General features: G+C 50.7%; 1 protein-coding gene across 1 annotated transcript; it reads right to left on the bottom strand.

The window, feature by feature from the left end:
* Nucleotides 1–5324: 5324 nt before the first annotated feature.
* Nucleotides 5325–20670, bottom strand: LOC141936672 (keratin, type II cytoskeletal 80-like). The gene is made up of 9 exons (XM_074853821.1): nt 20344–20670; nt 16683–16897; nt 11435–11495; nt 10329–10424; nt 6991–7155; nt 6354–6479; nt 6038–6258; nt 5618–5673; nt 5325–5527 (listed from the first exon to the last, which is right to left on the bottom strand). Exons 1-9 carry the CDS (start codon nt 20668–20670, stop codon nt 5325–5327), a joined length of 1470 nt encoding a protein of 489 aa, XP_074709922.1.
* Nucleotides 20671–21184: the final 514 nt, after the last annotated feature.

A 21184-nucleotide genomic window follows, 5' to 3' on the forward strand; every position in this document is an offset into this window, starting at 1 on the left:
AGCGTGGCTCATTTCTGGGGCTTGCGAAGAGACTGGTTCCCCGCAGCGAGTGTGGCTGGTTTTGTGTCCTCTGAGAGGCAGGGAGGTGATGGGTGGGCAGCCAAGGGTGCCCCTTGGTGGGGCTGGAGATCTCTTCAAGCTCAAGTACACACCAGGGACAGTGAAAATCACTGATGGTTAAGCCTCTTTCCTGCTTGCTAAATTCCCTTCTCTCTGTCCTGGGCTGGAACGTTTGGTTAGGAAAACTAAATTACCCCCCCCCCCTCAACTTGATCCCATCTTAGGCTGCAGGCAAAAACAAACAGGAGAAACCGAGGCATAGTTTTGTCCAAGGACATGCAGGGAAAAGAAATTAAACTCTTGTCTTTGCCCAAGACTGGGGGAGTTTCTTTTCCCAATGTCTCATTTCTTGGGTTTTGCTGCTTCAATTCCTGGAAATGGCTGTGCCAGGCCACAGGCCTGGGAGATGAGCCTGGAGGATCCATCTTTCTCCTCCTGTCTTGTGCCCTGTCTCCTGGAGTCGTTCCAGACATGAGCTGGAACCAGGGGGAGCAGCTGCGGGTGAACTGGGACTGGCAGATTAAACTGGGTTGGAAATTGGAGTGGGCTTGAGGGTATTTTTGGAAGAGCACAATTGCCCGCAGTGGGGCTAGGTGTAGTGGAAAGTCTCTAGAGCTCTAGGCCATCCTTTCACCACCCCAGGAACACATTTCCATCTCACTTCCCACACATTTAACAACATGGAACATGTGGAGGGATTTTTTTCCACCCCTCCGGTACAGAGCATGAACACAGCTTGTGCCAGATTTCCCCAGTCTAAATGTACTTGTCTGTGTGAGCCTGGCTGCTCGGTGCCCTGGGGAGCACTAGAATATCTCTGCTTCTGCCCAGAGGAGCATCCCTACATCTGGAGGGAACGGAGCGCTGGGAGAAGAACCAGAAATGCTCCCACGTGCAGCTGGGGAACTGTTTCATGGGGAGCAAATGGGCTGAAAGCTGAGTTTCCAAAGGAAAACATGGTTCATCTCTTTATGAAGTTATTTTCAGTGTTTTCTTGCAGGATTTAGCCCTAAAAGGACCAAGAAGTGGTGTGTCTCTGCAGGTTAGAAATGGTCCATGGCCTTTTTCAGAGTGGGGCTGGCAGCACAGCCCCCAGCCAGAGTTTCTGGAGTTAGCCACCAAAGCCAGACACCGAGGAGGGGAAGGTGACGGGCTCATCCCCTGGACTGGTGGGATCTGATTGCAGGAGGTGTTTCTCACTCTTGATAACTCTGCTGGGAACCGATTTGCCCTCCCCAAGCAGATCCCCAGACTGATTCGAAAGTGTGTGTGGGCTATGAAGGAATGAGATCTCAGTCTGTGTGCGGTGAAACAAATCTAGGCCAGCCAGACGGGGTTACAGGCATGATTTCCACTGGGATGTGAGTTCTTGGTGGATGAGGAACACGCTTTAGGATTGGGCGAACCTCTGTGTCTCAGTCTCTGTACTCAGCCACTGTTCTACCCTCTTGAAGTATTCAGGGAAGGATCTCGACCACGCTTTGGTCTCTTTCTCAGTGCCTGGGAGATGTTTTCCCGTTCTCCTGGGAGGCTGGGCTTGCTGGAAGGAAGGAGGGGGTGGTTTGGGATGTGGCAGCTTAAGGGATTCAGGGCTTGGAGGCCTCTGAGCCTCCTCTTTGGAGGCGTTTGCAATGGTGTCACCTGCCCAGGAGAGGGAGCCTGGAGCTCACACTTGGGTGCTCCCCACCCCAGGAGGCTGCGGCCCAGGTATGCGGTGCCCTTAGATGTGGTCTGGGGCTCAGACTCTCCCTGCTTGGAAGACAGCAGAGGAGCCCTGCCGCTTCCCTCTGTCTGCTCTGGCTTGTCTTCTGGACTCCAGCCCAGTTGCTGCTGTGCGGACGTGAATATTTCCCTGGTGATCTTCCCTGTCCCACTAAAATCAGCTCTGCCCCCTGCTTTCAGCACGCGGATTTATCTGTCCCTGGGTTTTGCCCCTGGGCTTTGACTTGCAACTGGGCTGTGTCCTGGACATCTGATGTCTCCTTTCCCCACGCTTGGGCAGATACTCCAATCTTTGGCTCCAGACAGGGTTTGAGATCATCTTTGGGAAGCCTGTTGCAGTTGAAACTGATACGACTTCACCTGGAGATGGCTGTGCTTTGAATTGCACTGATGTATCTCGCCAGATAACATGGATGAGCTTGCCTTTATTCCACTGATCCCCTTAGCAGCAGCTAAATCTGTGTTGATTACTGTGCTGGCTCAGCATCCTTGCCCTTGTAGGACTGTCCCCCAACACCCCAAAGGGAAGCCTGACATCCTGAGTTGATGGTATTGCCCTGGTATTTCTCGAGGGGCGTGATGCCCTTCAGTGGACAAAGAAAAAAAGATACAGAATTCCCCAGTGGATTTAACAGCTGGGTTTAGGGCTGGCTGTGTCTCTGGTGTAAGAATAGCTTCTGAAGTTAGTCCTGAGGAAGGGGCTGGTCCTTCAGGTGAGGTCAGTGCTTAAGGGGTAGTATGGTGGAGGAGGGAGGACGGGTGCACGGGCAGATACAGATGTCCCAAAGCAACGTGACTATCTCAGGCGTAGGTCAGCTCCCATCAGTGGGGTACAGGAATTATTCTGCTGCATAAAATCATTGCCCTGATGTGGCTTGATACACCCTTTCCAATTGTCAGTAGGGAAACTGAGGCACAGAGCAGTGAAGTGACTGAGACAGTGAAATAGTGAGTTGGGTCCTTCTCTCCTCTGTCCTAGAACAGTAAACTGGACCCAGGAGTCCAGTTTCCTAGTCTGGTCTCAGGGCTCTCTCCCATTCCCCTGGGTGGTGAAGGCTCAGAAGCAGCAGAAAAAAACAAAACAAAAAAACATATGGCAGGGAGGGAAAACAGCTAGAAACTCTCTTCTTTCAGGACCGGGCTGCTGTTGAGCCTCTGCCCTTTCCAGCCTGACTGCGAACACACATCTCTGACCTCCCTCTCCTCCAGTTCCCCCAGGCTGAATGTTCAGGGCTCCCAAACCCTCCCTTTCCATTCAGGCTTCATTCTGGGCAACACTAGAAACTCTGTGTTTCTCGTCCCCCCTCCTTGCTCACAGAGCCTCAGACACCCCCCCCCCATCACAAGGACGCTGGGCTGTTCAGTGCAGCCATTCATCTTCTGGGCCTCACGCACCTTTGCGCCTTGCACAAACCCAGCATTGTTCCTCCAGCTGGAAGGGCTTTTGTCGAAGGGCTCTGCTGAGTCCTGCCTCCAGGGGAAGCTCTGCACTAAAGCGCCGTCTCCTTCTGAGCTGCAAATGGCTGGGACTGCTGTACTGCTGGGAGCTCACTCATACCTCTCCCCTTTCCCACCCCTGCCAGTTTGAGAAACCAGATTTAGCAGGTGGGGACTCTCTCTGCTGGCCTGGACTGTCCTCCCCTCCGCTGCCCCTGGCCCCTTTGAGCTGACCCTGGAAGTGCAGGGTTTCTCTTGGGTGGGCTGCAAACCACAGAGCAGAGATGCTCCCCATCTCAGGTCTTCTGGCACCCCTGGAGGCCTCGTCTCTTTTGGATCTCCCACATAAGTCCCTTGGAGGAGGGTGGTTTTGAGCAAGAAGCACCAAGAAAACCCCTGTGCTCTGGAGGGGCACCTCTGGAATGAAGGGTGTAAGTGTGAAGCACGGAAGTGTGGTTCCCCAGGACAGATGTGGGCCCCAGCTGCACAGAAGTTCCCCTTTGCGCAGGCGCAGGGGGAGTTCAGCGAGGGGAAGCTCTGTGTAGGTGAGTACGGGGGTGAGAGTGTGGTGGCCTGTGCAGTAACCCTTCATCTCCTGAAACATGCTTGAGCTGCTCTGGGATTTGAAGCCACATGGGAGCCTGGTGGCAAAACAGCAGTGAGCTCACCAAAGCCTTGGCTGCTGGCCCTGTGTCTGCCCCTCCAGGGCCGTGTACTTCTCCTGATGGGGACCAAACCAAACCTGGGATGCAATTTCAGCTTCAGCCAGAGTTTAGCCAGAGCCCTCAGCTGCGACCTGCTGGCAGCTGGGGAAGGAATTCCTGCTTCAGGTGGGCTGTTGTAAGAAATTTGGAGAAAACTGACAAAACAATGCATTCTGTGTGACACTCAGTGCTTTATTATAACAGCCATAACCCCAGAGAGCCAGTGTTCTGGCTACAGAGACGCTACAGTAGTTGTCTATCCTACAGCAATGTGGAAATACTGCAATGCACTCAGTGGAAATACGCCAAGAGACTATTAACAACTCCTCCTGGGAACTCAAAATCTGGGAACTCAAGTGGGGCTGCGTGGCAGTGGCTGAGGCCAGAGCCTGGCCTCATAAAGGAAAATACTGCAGGGCACTGTCTATGTTAGTTTGTGCAAGAAGGCCACAGAAATGTCTGTGTGGAGACCAGAACATCCCCCCCCACCTTGCTCGCAGGGGGACACGGCATCTACAGAGTTGGCTCTGGTAGCTTTGGTGCGACCTGACCGGTGTGCACTGGCTGGTATCAGCCGGGTAAGGTAAAAGCTGCTGTGTGAGTTCAATAAATACAAAGACAAGTCCCGCTCCTTGCATTGAAATGGGAACCAATATCCCATTTCTAGGACTGAGCACCACTGTGTGTGGAGTCTGGAGAGCCTTTACATGAGACAAGTGGAGATGCTCTGTTAGAGATGGCTTCTGAAAATAAAAGTTTGGAAAAGTTTTAGCTTTGGTGGCTTGGGAAGCAATGAAGGGTCACCCAAAAGGCACTAAAATCAGTTAAATACTCTGGAGTGGCCCAGGCTCCCCTGGCATGTTTGTCACCAGATATGCAAATCCAGATGTCGCAGATGTACCTGGCTCGGGTTGTTTACCTCCACCTCCCCACCAGCCTTCCTCCAAAAGCCACATCAGTGACACCTCACAGACACACACAGAGCGGGGACAGAGCAGAGAAAATGATTTTGTAATACTGGTAAAATGGCTGGGCTGATGGCTTCTGGCTGTTGTGTTAAAAGCTTGTGTAGTAATACTTTCCCCTCCTGCCAAGTTTCCTATAGGTAGATCTCAAAGGTGGTGAATGCAAATCCTCTGGGGAAACTGATCTAGAGAGGATGATGTTGGTGTGGGTATCTGAGTGGGAGAGTCTCTAAAATCCTGGGTTGGTTTCTGCTTGTAACTGGTAACAGAGATGTTAACTGGGATGTTGTAAAGACAAACTTAAAAGAGACAGCCCGGAGTGGATGCTCATCCTTTGTCCTCGGACATTGGCTTGAGTTCAGGAGAAAGTGCTTTTGCCTCATTTGGCTACAGATGCCAACGGGTCTTGTGTTTATGCTGCAGGGCTCCAGGTCTCTTAGGAGCATTCTTCAGCGGGCAGGGAACTGAGTTTTGGCCGGACGCTGGTGCTGAGGGCATCTGCTTCAGGTGTCACTGAGCCCTCACTGTGGCTTCTGGAGGGCAGGATCTTTGTGCTGCCTCCGTTGGCCTTCATCTCACCATTGGTGCTCCCTGTTCCTCTTGCAAACAGCTTGGAGTTTCTGAAGGTGCTGGCAGAAACTGCAGGGGTGGGGGGAAATGAGAGCAGGGAGGTTAGAAACGTTTCATTCACACTCTGCTTTACCAAACTGTAGGAATAAAACCACTTACGGTGCTTTGGTCTGGAGTGGACGGTGCTGATGACTGTGGGTATTGGTTGCTCCATGCTGTGTACACAAGGACAGAGTGTGAGGACATGTATTAACCTCTGCAGTGCCAGAGAGATGTAGAGTTTGGCCCACATGAGCTGGGCTACACGGGTAGAGCCAAGTGCATGGTTGGATGGTGAAGGCTAACTCAACAGCATCTGGGCAAAGCATCATCTAGAGGAGTGCTGGAACCCTCCAACCTGGCGCATCTAGGGAAAGCTTCAGAGCAAGAAACAGGGCTGAACTGTATGGGATCTGCTGGGATTTGTGCTTTCTTTGATCAAACCTTCAATACCAGACTCAAAGCTTGGGATGTCTGCTTTCTCCCTAGGTGTTTGGGTGCATCCCTTCCGCTCTTCAGGCACAAGGAAGCCCAACTTACCTGTTCTCTTCCCCTTCCATCAGCTTCCTGTAGGTGAGGATCTCCACATCCAGTGCCAGCTTGATGTTCATCAGCTCCTGATACTCTTTCACCAGGTGAGCCATATCCTCCTTGCTCTTCTGTAGGGCTGCTTCTAGCTTGACCAGTTTGGCTTTGGCATCCTTGAGGGCCATCTCACCGTGCTCCCCTGCTTCTTTGATATGTTCCTCTAAGTGCAGGCACTGGTATTGCAAAGGGAGAAGGGTGGTGGAGGTGTTAGGTGTGTTGTAGTTTCAGACCTGTACGTCAGAGTGTTGTCACCCACCCCAGGACATACCTGGCTCTTTTGGGACACGATGCAGGACCTCAGCTTCTGGATCTGTATGTTCAGGTCTGCGATCTCCCGTCGGCTGTCAAGGAGGTGACCCCCATAGGTGCCTGACTGGGTGCTTCCTTCATTCAGCTGCAGGAGAGATGAAAGAGTGGGCTATCTGCACGCCTCCTCTGCTGTAGCAAAGGGATCTGCCAGGATTCCCACTGCCCTAGAGGAGAAACACCCGACAGGGGAAGACTAGCGGGTGTGTGGAAGGATTTAGGGCTCATTGTGATATCCTCTTTTGGCTGTAGCTGTGCCAGGTACAGAGCGCACTGCCTCTTGGGGTTAACCACATTCTTGCTCTGCTGGAGGAGGCACCAGTGGAAGGTCATTTGCGTCTTAGGTGGGACAAGCTGCCGCTGGGAGATGTCGTTGCCTTTCTCCACTGGCAGCATGGAGAGCCTAGAGCAATGAGACTGCTAATTTACACACCCGAGTTAGGAGGAGTTGATCTGGGCTAGCACCCTGTCCCTCCCCCCGTTCCCAGGTGTAGTCTGTCCCTCCACATCTTGCTGATTCCTGTAGTTTCTAGGCTGATCTCTCTCCATCTTCTTTCCCTGCCTCTCCCCTGGATCAATCAGATAAGGAGACAAAATACCTTTCTCCTGGTAAGTGCTTCAGCCTCCTCCCAGCTCCGAAGAGCCAGGGCTTCGTACTGGGCCCTCACTTCTTCCACAATTCTGCTCAGATCAAGTTTGCATGCATTGTCAATTCCCAGTACAACAGAAATGTCCTTAATTTCTGTCAGCAGCTCCTCGAGTTCCTGAATAACAAAGAGAATAGGACTGAGATACCAAGTAGTCAACAAAGCTACAAGGCAGGAGAGAGCTGAACCCTGGCAGAGCTGCTGTGCTTGGCCAGGCAAAGCATCTGCCATACGCAGTGTGGAGATGGTGAGATTTCCTCGGTTTTCACTCTCCAAAGTTTGGAAGCTGATATTATTTTCTCCATGAAATCCAGACTCAGGTACTAAAGTGTTGGTTTGGGATCTTTGGATACAATTTGTTAAGAGTCAGACAAAATAGTGCATTTGTACTGGATCAAGACCAGGTTAATTGAACTGCTGATCATGCTTCGATATCTATCAGTATTCAGATGATGGGCATCTATTCCTGGGTAAGAAATAGGGCAGCATGAATCATTCTGCAGGCTGGTGATGCTAGAAAGATGCCTTTGCTGAGCTCTGCTTCAGTATCTAGAGAGGCTGTGGCTGCCACTTCTGTTATTATAGTCTGCTTTGTGTCTGGTTAGAGAAGGGAGAGCCTTCTCAGAATCACAGAATCCTCTTGGTTGGAAAAGCCCTTGAAGCTCCTCCAGCCCAACCATGAACCTCCCCCTGACCGTTCCCAACTCCACCAGATCCCTCAGCGCTGGCTCAACCCGACTCTTCAACCCCTCCAGGGATGGGGACTCCCCCCTGCCCTGGGCAGCCCATTCCAACGCCCAACAACCCCTTCTGCAAAGAAATCCTTCCTAAGAGCCAGTCTGACCCTGCCCTGGCGCAGCTTGAGGCCATTCCCTCTTGGCCTGCCGCTGGGTCCTTGGCTCAAGAGACTCCTCCCCCCTCTCTGCACCCTCCTTTCAGGGAGTTGCAGAGGGCCAGGAGGTCTCCCCTCAGCCTCCTCTTCTCCACACTAAACCCCCCCAGTTCCCTCAGCCGCTCCCCATCAGACCTGTGCTCCAGACCCTGCACCAGCTCCGTTGCCCTTCTCTGGACACGCTCGAGTCATTCAAGGGCCTTTTTGGGGTGAGGGGCCCAAAACTGAACCCACTCATCGAGGGGCGGCCTCACCAGTGCCAAGCCCAGGGGTCAGATCCCTTCCCTGTCCCTGCTGGCCACGCTGGTGCTGATACAAGCCAGGACACCATTGGCCTTCTTGGTCACCTGGGCACACTGCTGACTCCTGCCCAGCTGGCTAGCAATCAACCCCCCCAGGTCCCTCTCTGACTGGCAGGCCTCTACTCGACGCACATCCATCACTAGCAGACCTAGTCCGCTCCCCAGAGCTGCTCTCATACACTGGGAAAACTCAAGGCAGCCTGGGGGAAGCAGGAGCGTGCACACACAGGCCGCGGTATCACTGTCGGGGATGTTTGCTCTTTGATAGCTGACTAGGTCACAGCTTTAGAAAAAGGAGCCAAACAATGATGAATGCAGACTCCCCTCAGTGAACCTAAAAAGGACCCTTAATCCGTGCCTGTAAACTGCGCTCCTGGGTGGTTTATATCCAGGCAAGACGTGACTTGATGTTGAGCAGATGGTGTACATGTTCACTTGGCAGCTACCCCCACAGCCTCAGACTGTTTCTGCAGGGATGTCACTCTTATCAGTACCTCTGCAGTTGCTTCTGATTTACACCAGTGTTAAAAGGAGAGCAACATACATCTTTCCCCATCTCTTACCTTTCATCTTGATGTTTTTGTTCTTCCCTTTTGTGCTGAGGGCTCTAATCTCTTTAGAGAAGCATTTGAATATGTTGTTTGCCTTGCCTTCCCCTGACTGGGGAGACAAAGGGCACCCTGACATGGTCATTCCTGAATAACAGAAAAATACCCCACCACTCTTCCAAAGAGCAGGATTATCAGTGTATTTTTTCCCCACTGGTGGTTAATCCTTAAGCCTCTTTGTTAATCTTTGAGTTATATGAGAAAATGCATGTTTATTGCAAACACTTGAGCATCCTCTGCTGAGGGGGTGGGGGGGGAAAGAACCTTATTAAGGAGGATAGAGGCTGGGATTTCTTCTGATTCACACCGACATGCTGTGAGCAAAGCTGTCAAGAAAAGTTTTCCTCTTCTGCCCTTCCACTGCATATGTGTGCCTGTACGGTGATGTCAGTCAAATCAACAGGTACGGGCGAGAAGGTGACTAACCTGCAGACAGGCTGTTGGGAGGAAAGGGCAGAAAGAGAGGTGGAGGGTAATTTCTTTGCATGAAGCATGGGTAAAAAAATGCAACTTTCTGCCAGGACAGCAGTGTGGAACCTGGAGGAAATCAGCTCAAGGAGATCCTGACAGCAGGATGTGATTTCCGGCTACCCTTGTGAATTGCCTTGCACCAGGAATAATCTTATAATTTTTGAGAAAGTAAGGCTTCGTGGTTAGTTGCAGGCAGGGCTTGTGGTCTAATATAGTTCTGATATGCAGGTCCTTCCGCCGCTCTGTGCCTCAGTTTCCACACAGGAATGTTAACATTCCTCTCTCAAGCATTTTAATTGTTTGTATTTGTAGAATTCAGACAAATCATTAGTATTCCCAAAACACTGCCCAGCCTGCTTGGTAACATTTTAGAGGCTCTGAGTAAGTGGCTGTAATCGCTTCACCCTGTTTGAGTAGATACGGGCACGCTGCAGCCTTTGGGTTTGTCTGAAGGGCTGCAGACTCCGTCCTTCTCCCCTGACCGCGCACGTCTCGTTTCAGTGGAAACAGAGTCTGGTGGATTGTGCTAAAGAGCATCCAGCACCTCACCCACGTTCGCCACGGCTTGTCCTGTTTTGTTGTGAGCCCTTCCTCTGACTCTGACTAGAATAATACTCAGTTTATGTGTGACCTGGAGCGCTTGGTCTCAAGGCAGATGCTGTCAGTGGGGGTTGGGAGCTGAGCCCCAAAACATCCAACTCAGGAGTTAGGGGGGGGTCCTGACTGTTGGAGAGGAGACCTGCTGGAGCAGCCTCTCTGCAGTAGCTGCGGGGCAGAAGGAACATCCCGATCAGATTTTAAATGGAGCTGGTTTAGTTAAGGGAAGGGGATTAGCACATGAGACCCTGCCTTAAGCCATCTGATGTCTGCAACACCATGCAACTCCCCTGGCCAAGCTCTCCTTTTGCTGTAAATCTGGAACAATGCCCTCTCTGTAGTGGAACTATCCACAAAAATGCCATTTTTTTGTGTAGCAGCTTGTGTGTTCCCAGGCCACTCTCCCAGTTGCATTTTTACCTGCTCGTAGATGGTTTTTTTCAAATCCATCAGCTCTTGGAGCCCCTTGAGTTTTACCTCCAGCTCAGTTCTGTGTAAGGAGCTCACATCTAAATCCTACGGGAGATGGAAAGGGTGTTAATCAATAGTTTGTCTTTGAGTTTGTAGCAAGAAGTCTTTCCCACTGCCACCTCTCCCCCAGCAAGTGCCCTGTTTGCTGTTTATTGACAGACACTTGTGAAACTGCTCTCCTGCTCTGCAAGTAGGGAGGCTCCTTTGTGGACCTTTTTCCTGTGCAGTGTTTGTTGGGGTGGGTTTTTTTGAGTGAGCGCTTTGGTGGAAGTCTCAAATGAGGTAGGGTGGAGAAGGAAGCAGGCAGGGCTGGTCCATACCCACTCATCTTTTGTTCACCACAAAAAGCACACGTTATTGAAAACTCTGATGTCGTCCACAAAAGTCACCAGAACTGCCCTTACTAGCTGATGAGTGTCTCAGGGAAAACATGCAATTAGCCATAATGATCACTTGTGGAGAACGTTTCCTCTGTCTAATAATACCCTGCATTCCTGCACCTTGGACTTTTTTTTTTTTTTTAATATAAAGGCTGTGCACAAAGCCTCCCATTTCAGCTGATATTCAAATGCAGCTACTTCTGGGGCGGGATGTTTAAACAGGGTGTGGCCATGTGACAGGAAACAAAAGCAAACACATTTATCAATTTCTAGCCTTTCCCAACCTATGGTGTCATTCTGAGAGAAACCACGCCAGGGAGGAGAGGAGTTGCCTCACAGGGTCCTGGGGTACAGACCCCTGGGGGCCAGGTCTGGCCAGTGCAGTTGTAGTGTGGTTGGCTCTGACCCCCAGGCGCTTCTGCCACGAGCCACAGGGCTTGTTTGTAACCACAAGTGGCCCAGACTCACTTGTGCTTTTCCTACTGAAATGGTGACTGCATTCACCGCTCTGCTGCCCTCCTCAAGACCTTATTACCCCCCAAAACATCTGTGATACGAGGACTAGCTCGGACTGTCTTAGCTGAGCCTGGACCATCTTGCCTCGCCAGGCTCTTCTGTGCCTACACCGATCTGGTGTCGAGCCCGTCCAGATGAAAAGCTTCTCTTGCCACTGACCTTTTTGAGCTCCATGAAGGTGTATTCCATGCCGCTACAGAGGCGAATTTCATCCTCGTATCTAAGGAGAGTGAAAAAAGCAGTAAGAAATTGCCCATGGTGAAAGCCTCTGGGATGCTTAAGGTTGTGTTGCTGGCCCCAAGAAGTGTTGGTATCAAAGCTTTCCACTTTTACTAGAATGTCCCACCTCCTTGATGTACACTAGGCAGCAAGGAGAGATGTCTCCTAGGTGTGGGCATCTTGGACAAGAGAGAGGATAACAAGCTGCTACATGCCAGCTGCTCTGTAGCAACACCATGAGCGCTTCAAGTCTGAAAAGCCCCAGAGTCGAGAGGAGGTAGCTTTAATTCTAATTTAATTTGAGGGCTAAGCAACCTCAGGTTACCTCACATTTGCCACAGAAAGAGAGAGTAGGCATGGAGAAGTGGGGTGTGGTGCGTTATTCTCTGTGAAACCCAGTCTCATGCCCAAAGACTCCTAAATCTTCACCCTAAGCCTTCCTCTTCTGTTTCTTTCAGGTACTCTCAGCATTTAATTTCCAGAGTCTGGAGTCTTCAAAAGGGAGAAGATGTTGACTTGTGAAAATTCTGAGAATACTGGACCAGTGTCATAACTTATCCTAAATGTAGCGCAGTTTGTGAAGTAACACAGGACCAGGCAAAGCAATTCATGGAAAACGGTGCCCACAGAGCAGAAGGTAACAAAAACCGGACGGGATAGGGTGGAGGCCTAATGGCTGAATATCCAGCAGAGGAACCAACCCCTCAGGTGTCTGAAAACAGGTTTGATAAGGCAGGACCAGGATAGCAAAGACTTAGTCCGGGGGCAAATGCATTTCTTGATGGCCAGCAGCAGACATGAGAGAGTAGCTCAGGGAACACACCAACCCTTCTTGGCTCCGGGGACCAGCACGTGGCTAGCCCTGATGTTGCTAAAAGCAGGTGTCTGGAAGCCACAGGGTCTCTTTCGGGCCTGGTGTGTGACCAGCAGCAGTTGGTTCGTTTGCCGTGCAGGAGCGTTATGTGGTGGGTGTTTGGTATCTCCCACTGTGCTGCTGGACACACTTTGGGCTCTTCTGCTGAGGCCAGAGCGGGTTGAGCTCTCAGGGAGGTCGTGGCTTCCCTGCTCTTCCATGATACCTCAGGCTCCTTTTAGCCTAACGTGCACATAGTGATTCCAGGCTGTGGATGAAACCTTCCCGTGGTTCTCAGAGATGGCACCAAATTAATATGGGGAAGGCTGAGACTCTGGGAATGAGGTAAAATGGCATCTCCTAACAGAGCACTGATGATAAAAATCAGGAATGACAGCCATGACAGCCATGTTCTGTTGTTTGGTGTCTGGTGCATCATCACTCCAGTTACTCTGAAGAGCCTTCCCTGCTGTCGTACAAACCTTTAAGAGGAAGAGGAGCTGTGCCTAGGAGCAGGAAGAGGAGAAGGTATTGGGAACACAGCACAGGGCAAGGGGGTAAATCAGCTCAGGAGCTGATCTGAAATATCAAAAACAGCTCCCTGGAGCTGTCGCTTCCTCAACAGAGGGGCTAATGAGGACAGGGAGGGGATCTGACAGTCCCGGGCTCTACAGTCAGGCACTTCTGAGGTTCCTCTTGAGTACCTCCATGGTGTTAAACTCGCCCTCTCCTTGCCTGCTTTTGCAAGGCCGGGTAGTGTGGCTAACGAGATTTACCTGTCTGGTTTCTCTGCTCTCTAGCTGGAATGTTAGCCATGCTGCCAGCAACTATGTACTGAGCTTAATTACAGCCTGCCACTCTTCCTTCATCCTCATTGCATCTCAGCCCAATCCCAGTCTGTCCCAGCCTGCCGAAGCAGCTTCACACATTGCCAGGCGCTGACATAATCTTACATATTGAACAAACAACAGTTCTGACTGAAAGAGAGCAGGCCCAGCCAGCCAAACGTGCTCACCGCACGGCTCCGGAGGGACCTGGCGGCCGGGAGATGATTCACATGGGGATGGAGCATTCCACAAACACATTACAGCATTTATCTCCTCAGAGATAATCCTCAAGCAGTCATGCATTCAGGTGTAAATCCATCCCAGCTTGATTCGTGCACTTAAGACACACTTGAGACAGGCGTCTGGCCGCCTTGGGCTCCTTCCATAAGCAGTGAAGCAAAAGCAGAGGTGAACCAAATCTCAGGCAGGCTGTGTTCCTCTCTGGATGTGCCTTCAAGACTACTTTAGGGTGAAGATATAGTGGTGGGATTGATCTGAGCCTGGTGGCATGAATTAAGTCAGTCTTCCTCTTGTGGAGCAAGGAAATGGGGCGGGAAGTAGCTGAAAACCAACTGCAGAGGTTGAAGGTAGAGGGGTGTTGGCTGTCTAGTCTTCAGGGGCAAGATTTGACTGACAGAATCCCTGGATCTCAGAGATGGATGCTCTAAGGGCTGTATGCCCCGTATTTTCCTGCAGTATCTCCCCAGTGCTGCACTAGAGTAGGTCAGCACGGGCGAAAATTTCCTGCCCCACACACATGGGGAGCTGAAGCAAACCCTTGTGTAGCTGAGCATCCCTATTCGGTATGTTTTGGTATTTGATTTTTAGCTTGACTTCCTAAAGAAGCAGGGTTTGAGATCCTGCGGCAGCCTCCAACCTGCATCCCTGTCCCCTCTCCATTCTCCTCTGCATTTGGAATTGCTGGTCAGTGAGAACCTAATTTGAGGAGGAGGTACAGGTATCCCAGCTACTTAAACCTCCCGTACGGTTTTTGGAAAGCAGGCCCTGTGTAGACAAGACAGATGAATTAGGGCCTTATAGAGGGGCACTGAAGGCAGATTTCACATCTGAAGTGACCTGCTGGGCAGCAGCTCGTTGGATGGTCCCTGGGTGCATGGCGTGTTCCCTCTGGAGCGCCACGGCGTGGATGGGAGCGTACCCAGTTCAGTTAGCCAGGGAAGTTATTAGCTTTTCCTCCCCCCCAAAATTTCCCTTGGGAAAAGAAACCTCCAGAGGAGTTGGAAGCCTTCAAAATTTGCATGGCTTAGGCAGACCATTTGCTGGGCTGAGGCAGCCTTGTTGAAGGCGGCGTGCAGGACTCAACAGAGCCAGCGTGGGTTAGGACGGGCTTGGATCGCTGCCTGCAGAAGGCTCAGCAGAAGCAGCAGTTCTCTCCCCATGAATCACTAACCGCTGGGAGCAGCGCTGTGGATTGTCACTGTCACAGAAATCCACCTGCGCTGGCTTTGGGTGTTAACAGCACCCAATGACAGGGTGGGTTTTGCCCGTTTGCTGCTTAGGTCACCCCCGGCAGAGCTTGTGCCTTGCAGCTCACAGACGGGAGAAAGCGGAAGGGGAAGGCTCCGCAAATGAAGGAAAAACGCTTTGAGGAGCAGTGTAATTTCTGAATGCTGTTTTCCCGTGGCTGTGAAGTCCCACAAAGCGGGAACTCTTCTCAAGACCGATAGCTGGGCTAGTCATAAGCTGGTGTCCGTTGCGGATTCTCTGCTGTCTAATACTGCGCCTGTGCACAGGCTGCATCCTTATCTTTTGCGTGTGTTGGGTGTGGGGTGGGTTCCTCTAGCCAGTCTCTTTTCCTAATTTTGAGGGATATAACATCCCTATCATGTCTTATCCCGTTGTCTAGCTAGGTAGTAACTGTCCAAGAAAACCAAAACATAGGGGGAAAACAAACAGACAGCCGGTTTGTGTAAGCACCTTTGTCCTTAAGAAGTCAGGCTGAAAAATAAACGAAGCGCCAGACGTAGGCAATTAATGAGGCAATTGCTGAGTACAAATATGAGTACAAACTGTGAGAGCAGATAGGGGTGACTGATCTGACATTTATTCACCAGCCCAACCATTTTCCCATCTGGGTTTTCCTGGCTGTCAGGGAATAAACCAAGAAGTATCTTTTATAACTGTGGGGCCACAGGGCAGTTACTTCCTCGGGGAAGTGCTAGGAAGAGCAAGTGCTCCAGAGAGGGATGACAGGTTTTAACCTTTTTAGGGCAGGGAGTAAATGGCACAGTCCACATTGTGGCTTTGATCGAAGCACAGGGTTGCTACGTGTCAGCGAAGCAAGTGTCCGTGAGCTCAAGTCTTGTAGCAAAACCAACATCCAAGTACAGAGCAGACAGACACCCACTGCGAGGAATTTAGGTGTTTCTAGGCACCTGGGTTTCACTGCATCACTGCTTGAAGGATGCTGAGCATAATGATTTCAGCATAAGGTCAAGAACCAAACTCCTGGGTCCTATTCTGGCTCTGCCACCAGCTCGCTCTGTGAGCCTGGGTGAGACATTTAACTGCTGTGTCTCCGTTAAGACATCTGTGAAGTGGAGGTATCAGTCCTTCCCCTAATTTGCAGACACATTGAGTAGCTGGTTTAATCAAAGTCTGCAAAGAGCTTTAAGATCCTTGGGCTAAACTCTCTGAAGAGGGCACTGTTATTATTTCTGCATCACTTTGTACATGAGGAAGAGGTTTGGGCTGTTACTACAGTGATGTAGACGGGAAGGGCAGTCCCTTAGCATCGCTGTTCTGACAGTGCCCATGCATGGCTCTTTGCTACAAATCAGCATGGAAGACTCCAGAGATCTCGTGTAGGCAGATGGGTGTAACTGTAAAGGAAAGTATCTAATTGTGGTTCATCTGTGGTATGCAAATGACACCAATAATAAGAAAAGCATTGTCTTCTTGAATGAGCCATGGCACATCTCAGAGGCTCTTATCTGAAGATCTCAAAGCTCTTGGCAAAAGCAGTGATACGCACGTGGCAGCTGGTCCTCACTTAAACTTTCAGCTGCCTCAATATTTTCTGTCAACAGGTTTTCTGGGTAAAAGTCTGACTTTTTGGACTAAAGCAGAATTTTGCATTAAGTGTTGTAGGGTGAAGGGGGAAAGGAAGGGATGTTTGTTAATACTAAGCAGCCTAGATCCATAAATGGTTTGGGGATAAAGTTCTGGTTTGTGATAGCAGCAGGGACAAGAAATATTTCTCTGCTTTAGTGATTGTCATTCCTGGTAATACTGTTCCCCAGGGCTGTTCTCTGGCCTGAGGCATTTCTCAGATGCCATGCACTCTTTGGTATTTCACTTTTTATGGGTTTCCTTTCATCTCTAATTAATCAGGAATACACCGTTCTGTGCACACCAGACTAGGAGTTTGTTCCTGGGAATAACAGTCTGTGTTAAATCAATCCCACGCTACTGTTCATGCACACGCTGAACCGATACCTTCCAAACACATCCCCCCTTGTAATATCCAGCTAGGCCAGACACCTACTTGCTTCGAAAGTTATCCATGGTGCTCAGGACCTTTGTCAGCTCCGACTCGAGATTTTCCTGCTCGTAGTTGAGCGCTTTCATCTCTTGATTCATTTTGCTCATGTACTGATCATAGATGGCCTTGATGTCTGACTCGGAGTGGGAATTGTCTTGATCCTTCAGGAAGTTCCACCTTGTCATCAGGATCTTGTTCTGTTGTTCCAAGCACTGGACCTACAGAAGATGTTTCAGAGATATTAGTAACACTGACAGCCAAAATCAAAGCTGACTGCTTCTGGCAGGACAGGAGACATTGACCTGGAGACCTTCAGAGTAGTGAGAAGCTGCTGGAATTAGCAGAGATTTCCAGGTAAGAATGAGAAATCCCTTGAAAATTAGGCCTGAGGATGGAGGGTTATAGGGACTTTTAGAGGTTTTACACATTACCTATTAATTAATTTCTTGATAGAACATGTTCACATGAAAATGAATGAGCATCTTTTATTAAGTCTCAGAAAAACAAGGACTGTTCAATGCTAGTCCCCTTCGCCTGTGAACAGATCGAAGCAAAGGCTGAAAATCCACCACAGGTCATGCACAGATGTCCAGGGTGAAGGAAAGTCAGATTTACTACCTCAGAGTGGCACAAACAAAGATAACTCCTCTCAAATCTGTAGGATTACACCATGGTGAAGTCTGGGTAGTGAATCAGAGTCCTGGTTTGTATTGCAAAGCAACATAGACAAGGCCTATGGGAACTCTAGAGAATAAGCAAAATAATTACAGACTCCACGTGAGCTCTGCATGTGCGTGCGCCTGTCTGCTTGAGAGAGGAGACACTGCATTTCATCCACCCACCAGCTGATGAATCTGGCACTCTTCTTTCCTAATATTCACAACCTTAACAGTAATGCTCAGTGTTTAACAGTTTGCATTTTCAAAGCTCTTGGTTAACTTCAATCAATTATCTCATTGCTACCCCTCTCTCCTTTTGCTCTGTGAACAAAACCGAATGCCCTCAGTCACCTTTTGGCTGGTGATTTGTGAGTTGCCTCCAACAACATCCTCCGCTCTATAATGGGGATGATTCAGTGCTGATACTGTGCCCTGTGTGGTGTGGGCAGTGGGGTGCAGATGCTATCTGGCCTTGACCTTCTGCTTGGCCTTCAGCTTTGATGAACTTTCTGTGGCCCGAAGCAGCACCAGTGCCTTGAAGAGACAGAGCTCCCAGCTGCTGACCACTGCACGGATACACACGGGGAGAGACAACATCTTCCCACACTGCTTCTTGGCCGAGCAGAGAGCGAGGAGCAGGAGCAGAGGCACTCCGATGCTCAGTTTTCAGCAGAAGGGATGTGAGTGTTGAGATCTTCCAGGTCTCACTGTTAGAGACCTGATCCTTTCTTCCCAATATCTTAACACATGGCCATAGACATCCCGTCAGTAGCCCAGCCTGCTGACTGGCTCCTTTGTCCTGGCACAAAACCAGTGGCACACTGGGTGCATGTGTGAAGCTGAGAGCCAGAAAGGGGCATCGCAGGTGGCACAAGTGGCCTCTGGGGCTACCAGGAGCCAACTGGGCCATTTGTTCTCTCCATCTGAGGCATCTTGGGGACTGTGATAGAGCATCCCTCCGGGGGGCTGGAGTCAACCTGGGGGATTGGCTGTAAGGAACAGCCTCTCATTTCAAGGCAGCTTCCCCATTTGCTGCTGGGATGGTAAATGGTTGAATGTGTTGGCTGTTGTTCTAGGTCCATCTTTGACCCTCAAATCAAGTCTCAGTTCCTGACCTTGCTCCTAATCCTTAGCTGCTCTTTTTCTCCCTCCCCCAAACTCTTCAGTTTCTCTCCTGTTCCCAAACCATACCCATCCACAGGGCTGAACTGCTTACATCTTGGCTTCTTATACAGCGTCCCTCTTAGCAGAAATTCTTCCTCGCAAAGTCTTTTAACATGAGCTTTGCAGCAGAAGAATCACCCAGATCTGGTCTCATTTCCCGGAAGATCAGGCCTGAACATAGAAGTGACCAAAGGTGCTGCTCAGGCTAAAGGTAGAGCTTCAAACAGGGACTTCATGACTTGGCTTTTCCCTCTCTTCCACCTGGACATACCTGGATGGAAAATAAACACTAGCAGATCTGGAACAGCCTGCTGGAAAACCATCAGCAGCAAACTCCTAAAGTTAGTGTGGTCAATTAGCTGAGGAATTAGCCACTCAGGTTTGAGACCATCTGAATTCCTGATTAAAAAGACAAGTTCTCTTTGACAAGGAAGTGTCATTACTTTCCTCTGGAATGAGAGCCTGAGGCAGATGGCTGAAGTTTGCCACTTGATGCACCACTTGAAGCTACAGCCTTCAAAGCCAAACGCAGGAGCTGCTAGCACCGAGGTCAAAGCCACCCAACAACGGTGGGCTGTTTGTGTCTTCTGTCCATCAGGCCACCAGACTGGGTTTATCAGGAAACCTGGAGGCTCTCTTGCTTCTTCCATCCCTGTTTGCACAGAACAGGCTTCTGCATGTGATCTGGCTCACGTACATGTTGTCACTGCGTGGTCTTGTCCCATCACCCCTACCCCCATTCCTCCTGCTGAGGTCTGGTTTCTGAGCAGGGCTGACATCCACACAAAACCTGACCTTTCAATCTGGACCAGTCCTGCAGCACGTGCAACACAACCCACCTGGGTGATTTCCACACCAGGGCTTCTCCAAATTCACATTGCCAAGATCTGTGCTTGGAGAAGCACCGATGTGGAGGCTGCCATGTCCCCTCCATCCAAGGTCAGCCCCTTGGTACTGCCGCACGCCTGTTCGCACACGCGGGTGTGGTTGGTTCACAGCTATTCAGGTTGGAGAGATGCTATGGGAGATGGTTCCCCCGCCCTTCTCCTTCCCAGTGTGAACTCAGGTCCTCTTAGAGGTAGAGTTAAAACAAAAAAAAAAAAAACCAAGCCATAGTAGCTTGGCATTGAGTGCCTGTATTGTAGACTGCAGTGAAGCAATCCTCCTAGGAGATTACCATCTGTTTACAGAGCACCAGGGCTTTGCAGAAACCTGCCTCGGCTAGATGAGTTGTTTTCCTTTGAGAAAACCTTCTGCCTTCTCATGCATCTTAAGAGATGAAAGCGACACTTTCTTGGCTAAGCACGCAACCCCTCACAGTAAAAACCACAGAGGAGGGAGGTGGGGGGGGGGGGGGGGGGTGTCTCCCTTGCCCACCACAACGCTACGGAGGTGAATTTCCAGCTCTCTTTAGCAGTCAGAGAAGACTTGAGCTGCCACCTTATTCAGCGTCACCACCCGTGGCTGTGTGTCCACTCCGGGAGCCAAGGCCTCTCTCTGCAGCACGGTGCCTCTGTGGCCCTGCCTGTGCTGCTCGGGCAGGGCAGGGTCCCCGGGGGCAGAGCTGCCTGTCCTCCCCACGGACCATCCGGCGCAGCAGAGGAGATGCCTGATGCCGCTGACCATGGATGCGGCCCAGCTTCACCTAGAGATGATGCTAGCCCTTGTTAAAACAGATAGCACTGAAGGAATAACTAATTGGGTAATTAGCCTAATATTCAGAGCCTGGCAATGGTTAGCTGCAGTTCTTGATAAGTCTCCTGAGGGTCAGGTTAGTGTTTTCTTCCCCACCACCATCCTTGTCCCCATCCTGCACCGTGGTCCTCAGTAGCTCACCTTACCTTCTCAATTAGGGTCACGAACTGGTTGTTGAGCAGCTTGATGTCCTCTTTCTCCTGCTGCCGTATGGCTTGGAAGTCTGAGTCGATATCAAGGTTCACGGGGGCCAGGAGTCTCCCGCTGATGGAGAAGGAGGGGTAAGAGGAGCACCGGTATCCACCATCCCCATGAAGGCTGAGAGAGCTGTAGCCATTGCTGGCCACCCCATCGGGACTGCAGCGGCCCAGGCGATCCGGGGACGTGCTGGCTGCTTTTCCTCTGCTCATCTTCCCTGACACCTCCCAAGAGGAGAGGGAGCCACTGGTGAAGGCTTTGCAAGGGTTAGTCATGCTCAGCTTGTGGCTCTGCAGCTCGAGGGAAGGGGAGGGAAAGGGAGAGGGAAAAAAAAAAAAGATGAAGTTTTCTTGCTGCTGCTGCCTCAAAGGGAAAGAGAGTAGTGGCACACTGAGGAGTTTGGTCGGCTTAATTCCTGTCTCCTCAGCTCGTGGGTTGGCTAATGAATTACAAGCACCTGTTCTCCTATGTTCATTAAACGGAGGAGGGTGTAACCGTTGATGTAATCCAGATCAACCTGTTGGCTTTTTATTTTTTTTTTTTCCCTCCTCTGTCTGTACCCTCCTTTCTTCAGGAGCTTGTTTGTGTGGTGAGGGCATAGGCACTCACAGCAAAAACAAATCACTCACAGGTAATTCGCTGGGCCCCAAGCAGCTGCTTTCCTCATCCTTAAATGGTGAAGAAAACAGTCAAAGGTGCTGGGCTGCAGCAGGCTCAGGGAGGACGGCTCTGAGCACGGCTTCTGCACTAGTACCTAGCACATGGAGCCTGGGTTCAGCCCCCGGCTGG

This window comes from Strix uralensis, chromosome 33 (assembly GCF_047716275.1).
Source record: "Strix uralensis isolate ZFMK-TIS-50842 chromosome 33, bStrUra1, whole genome shotgun sequence".
NCBI lineage: Eukaryota > Metazoa > Chordata > Aves > Strigiformes > Strigidae > Strix > Strix uralensis.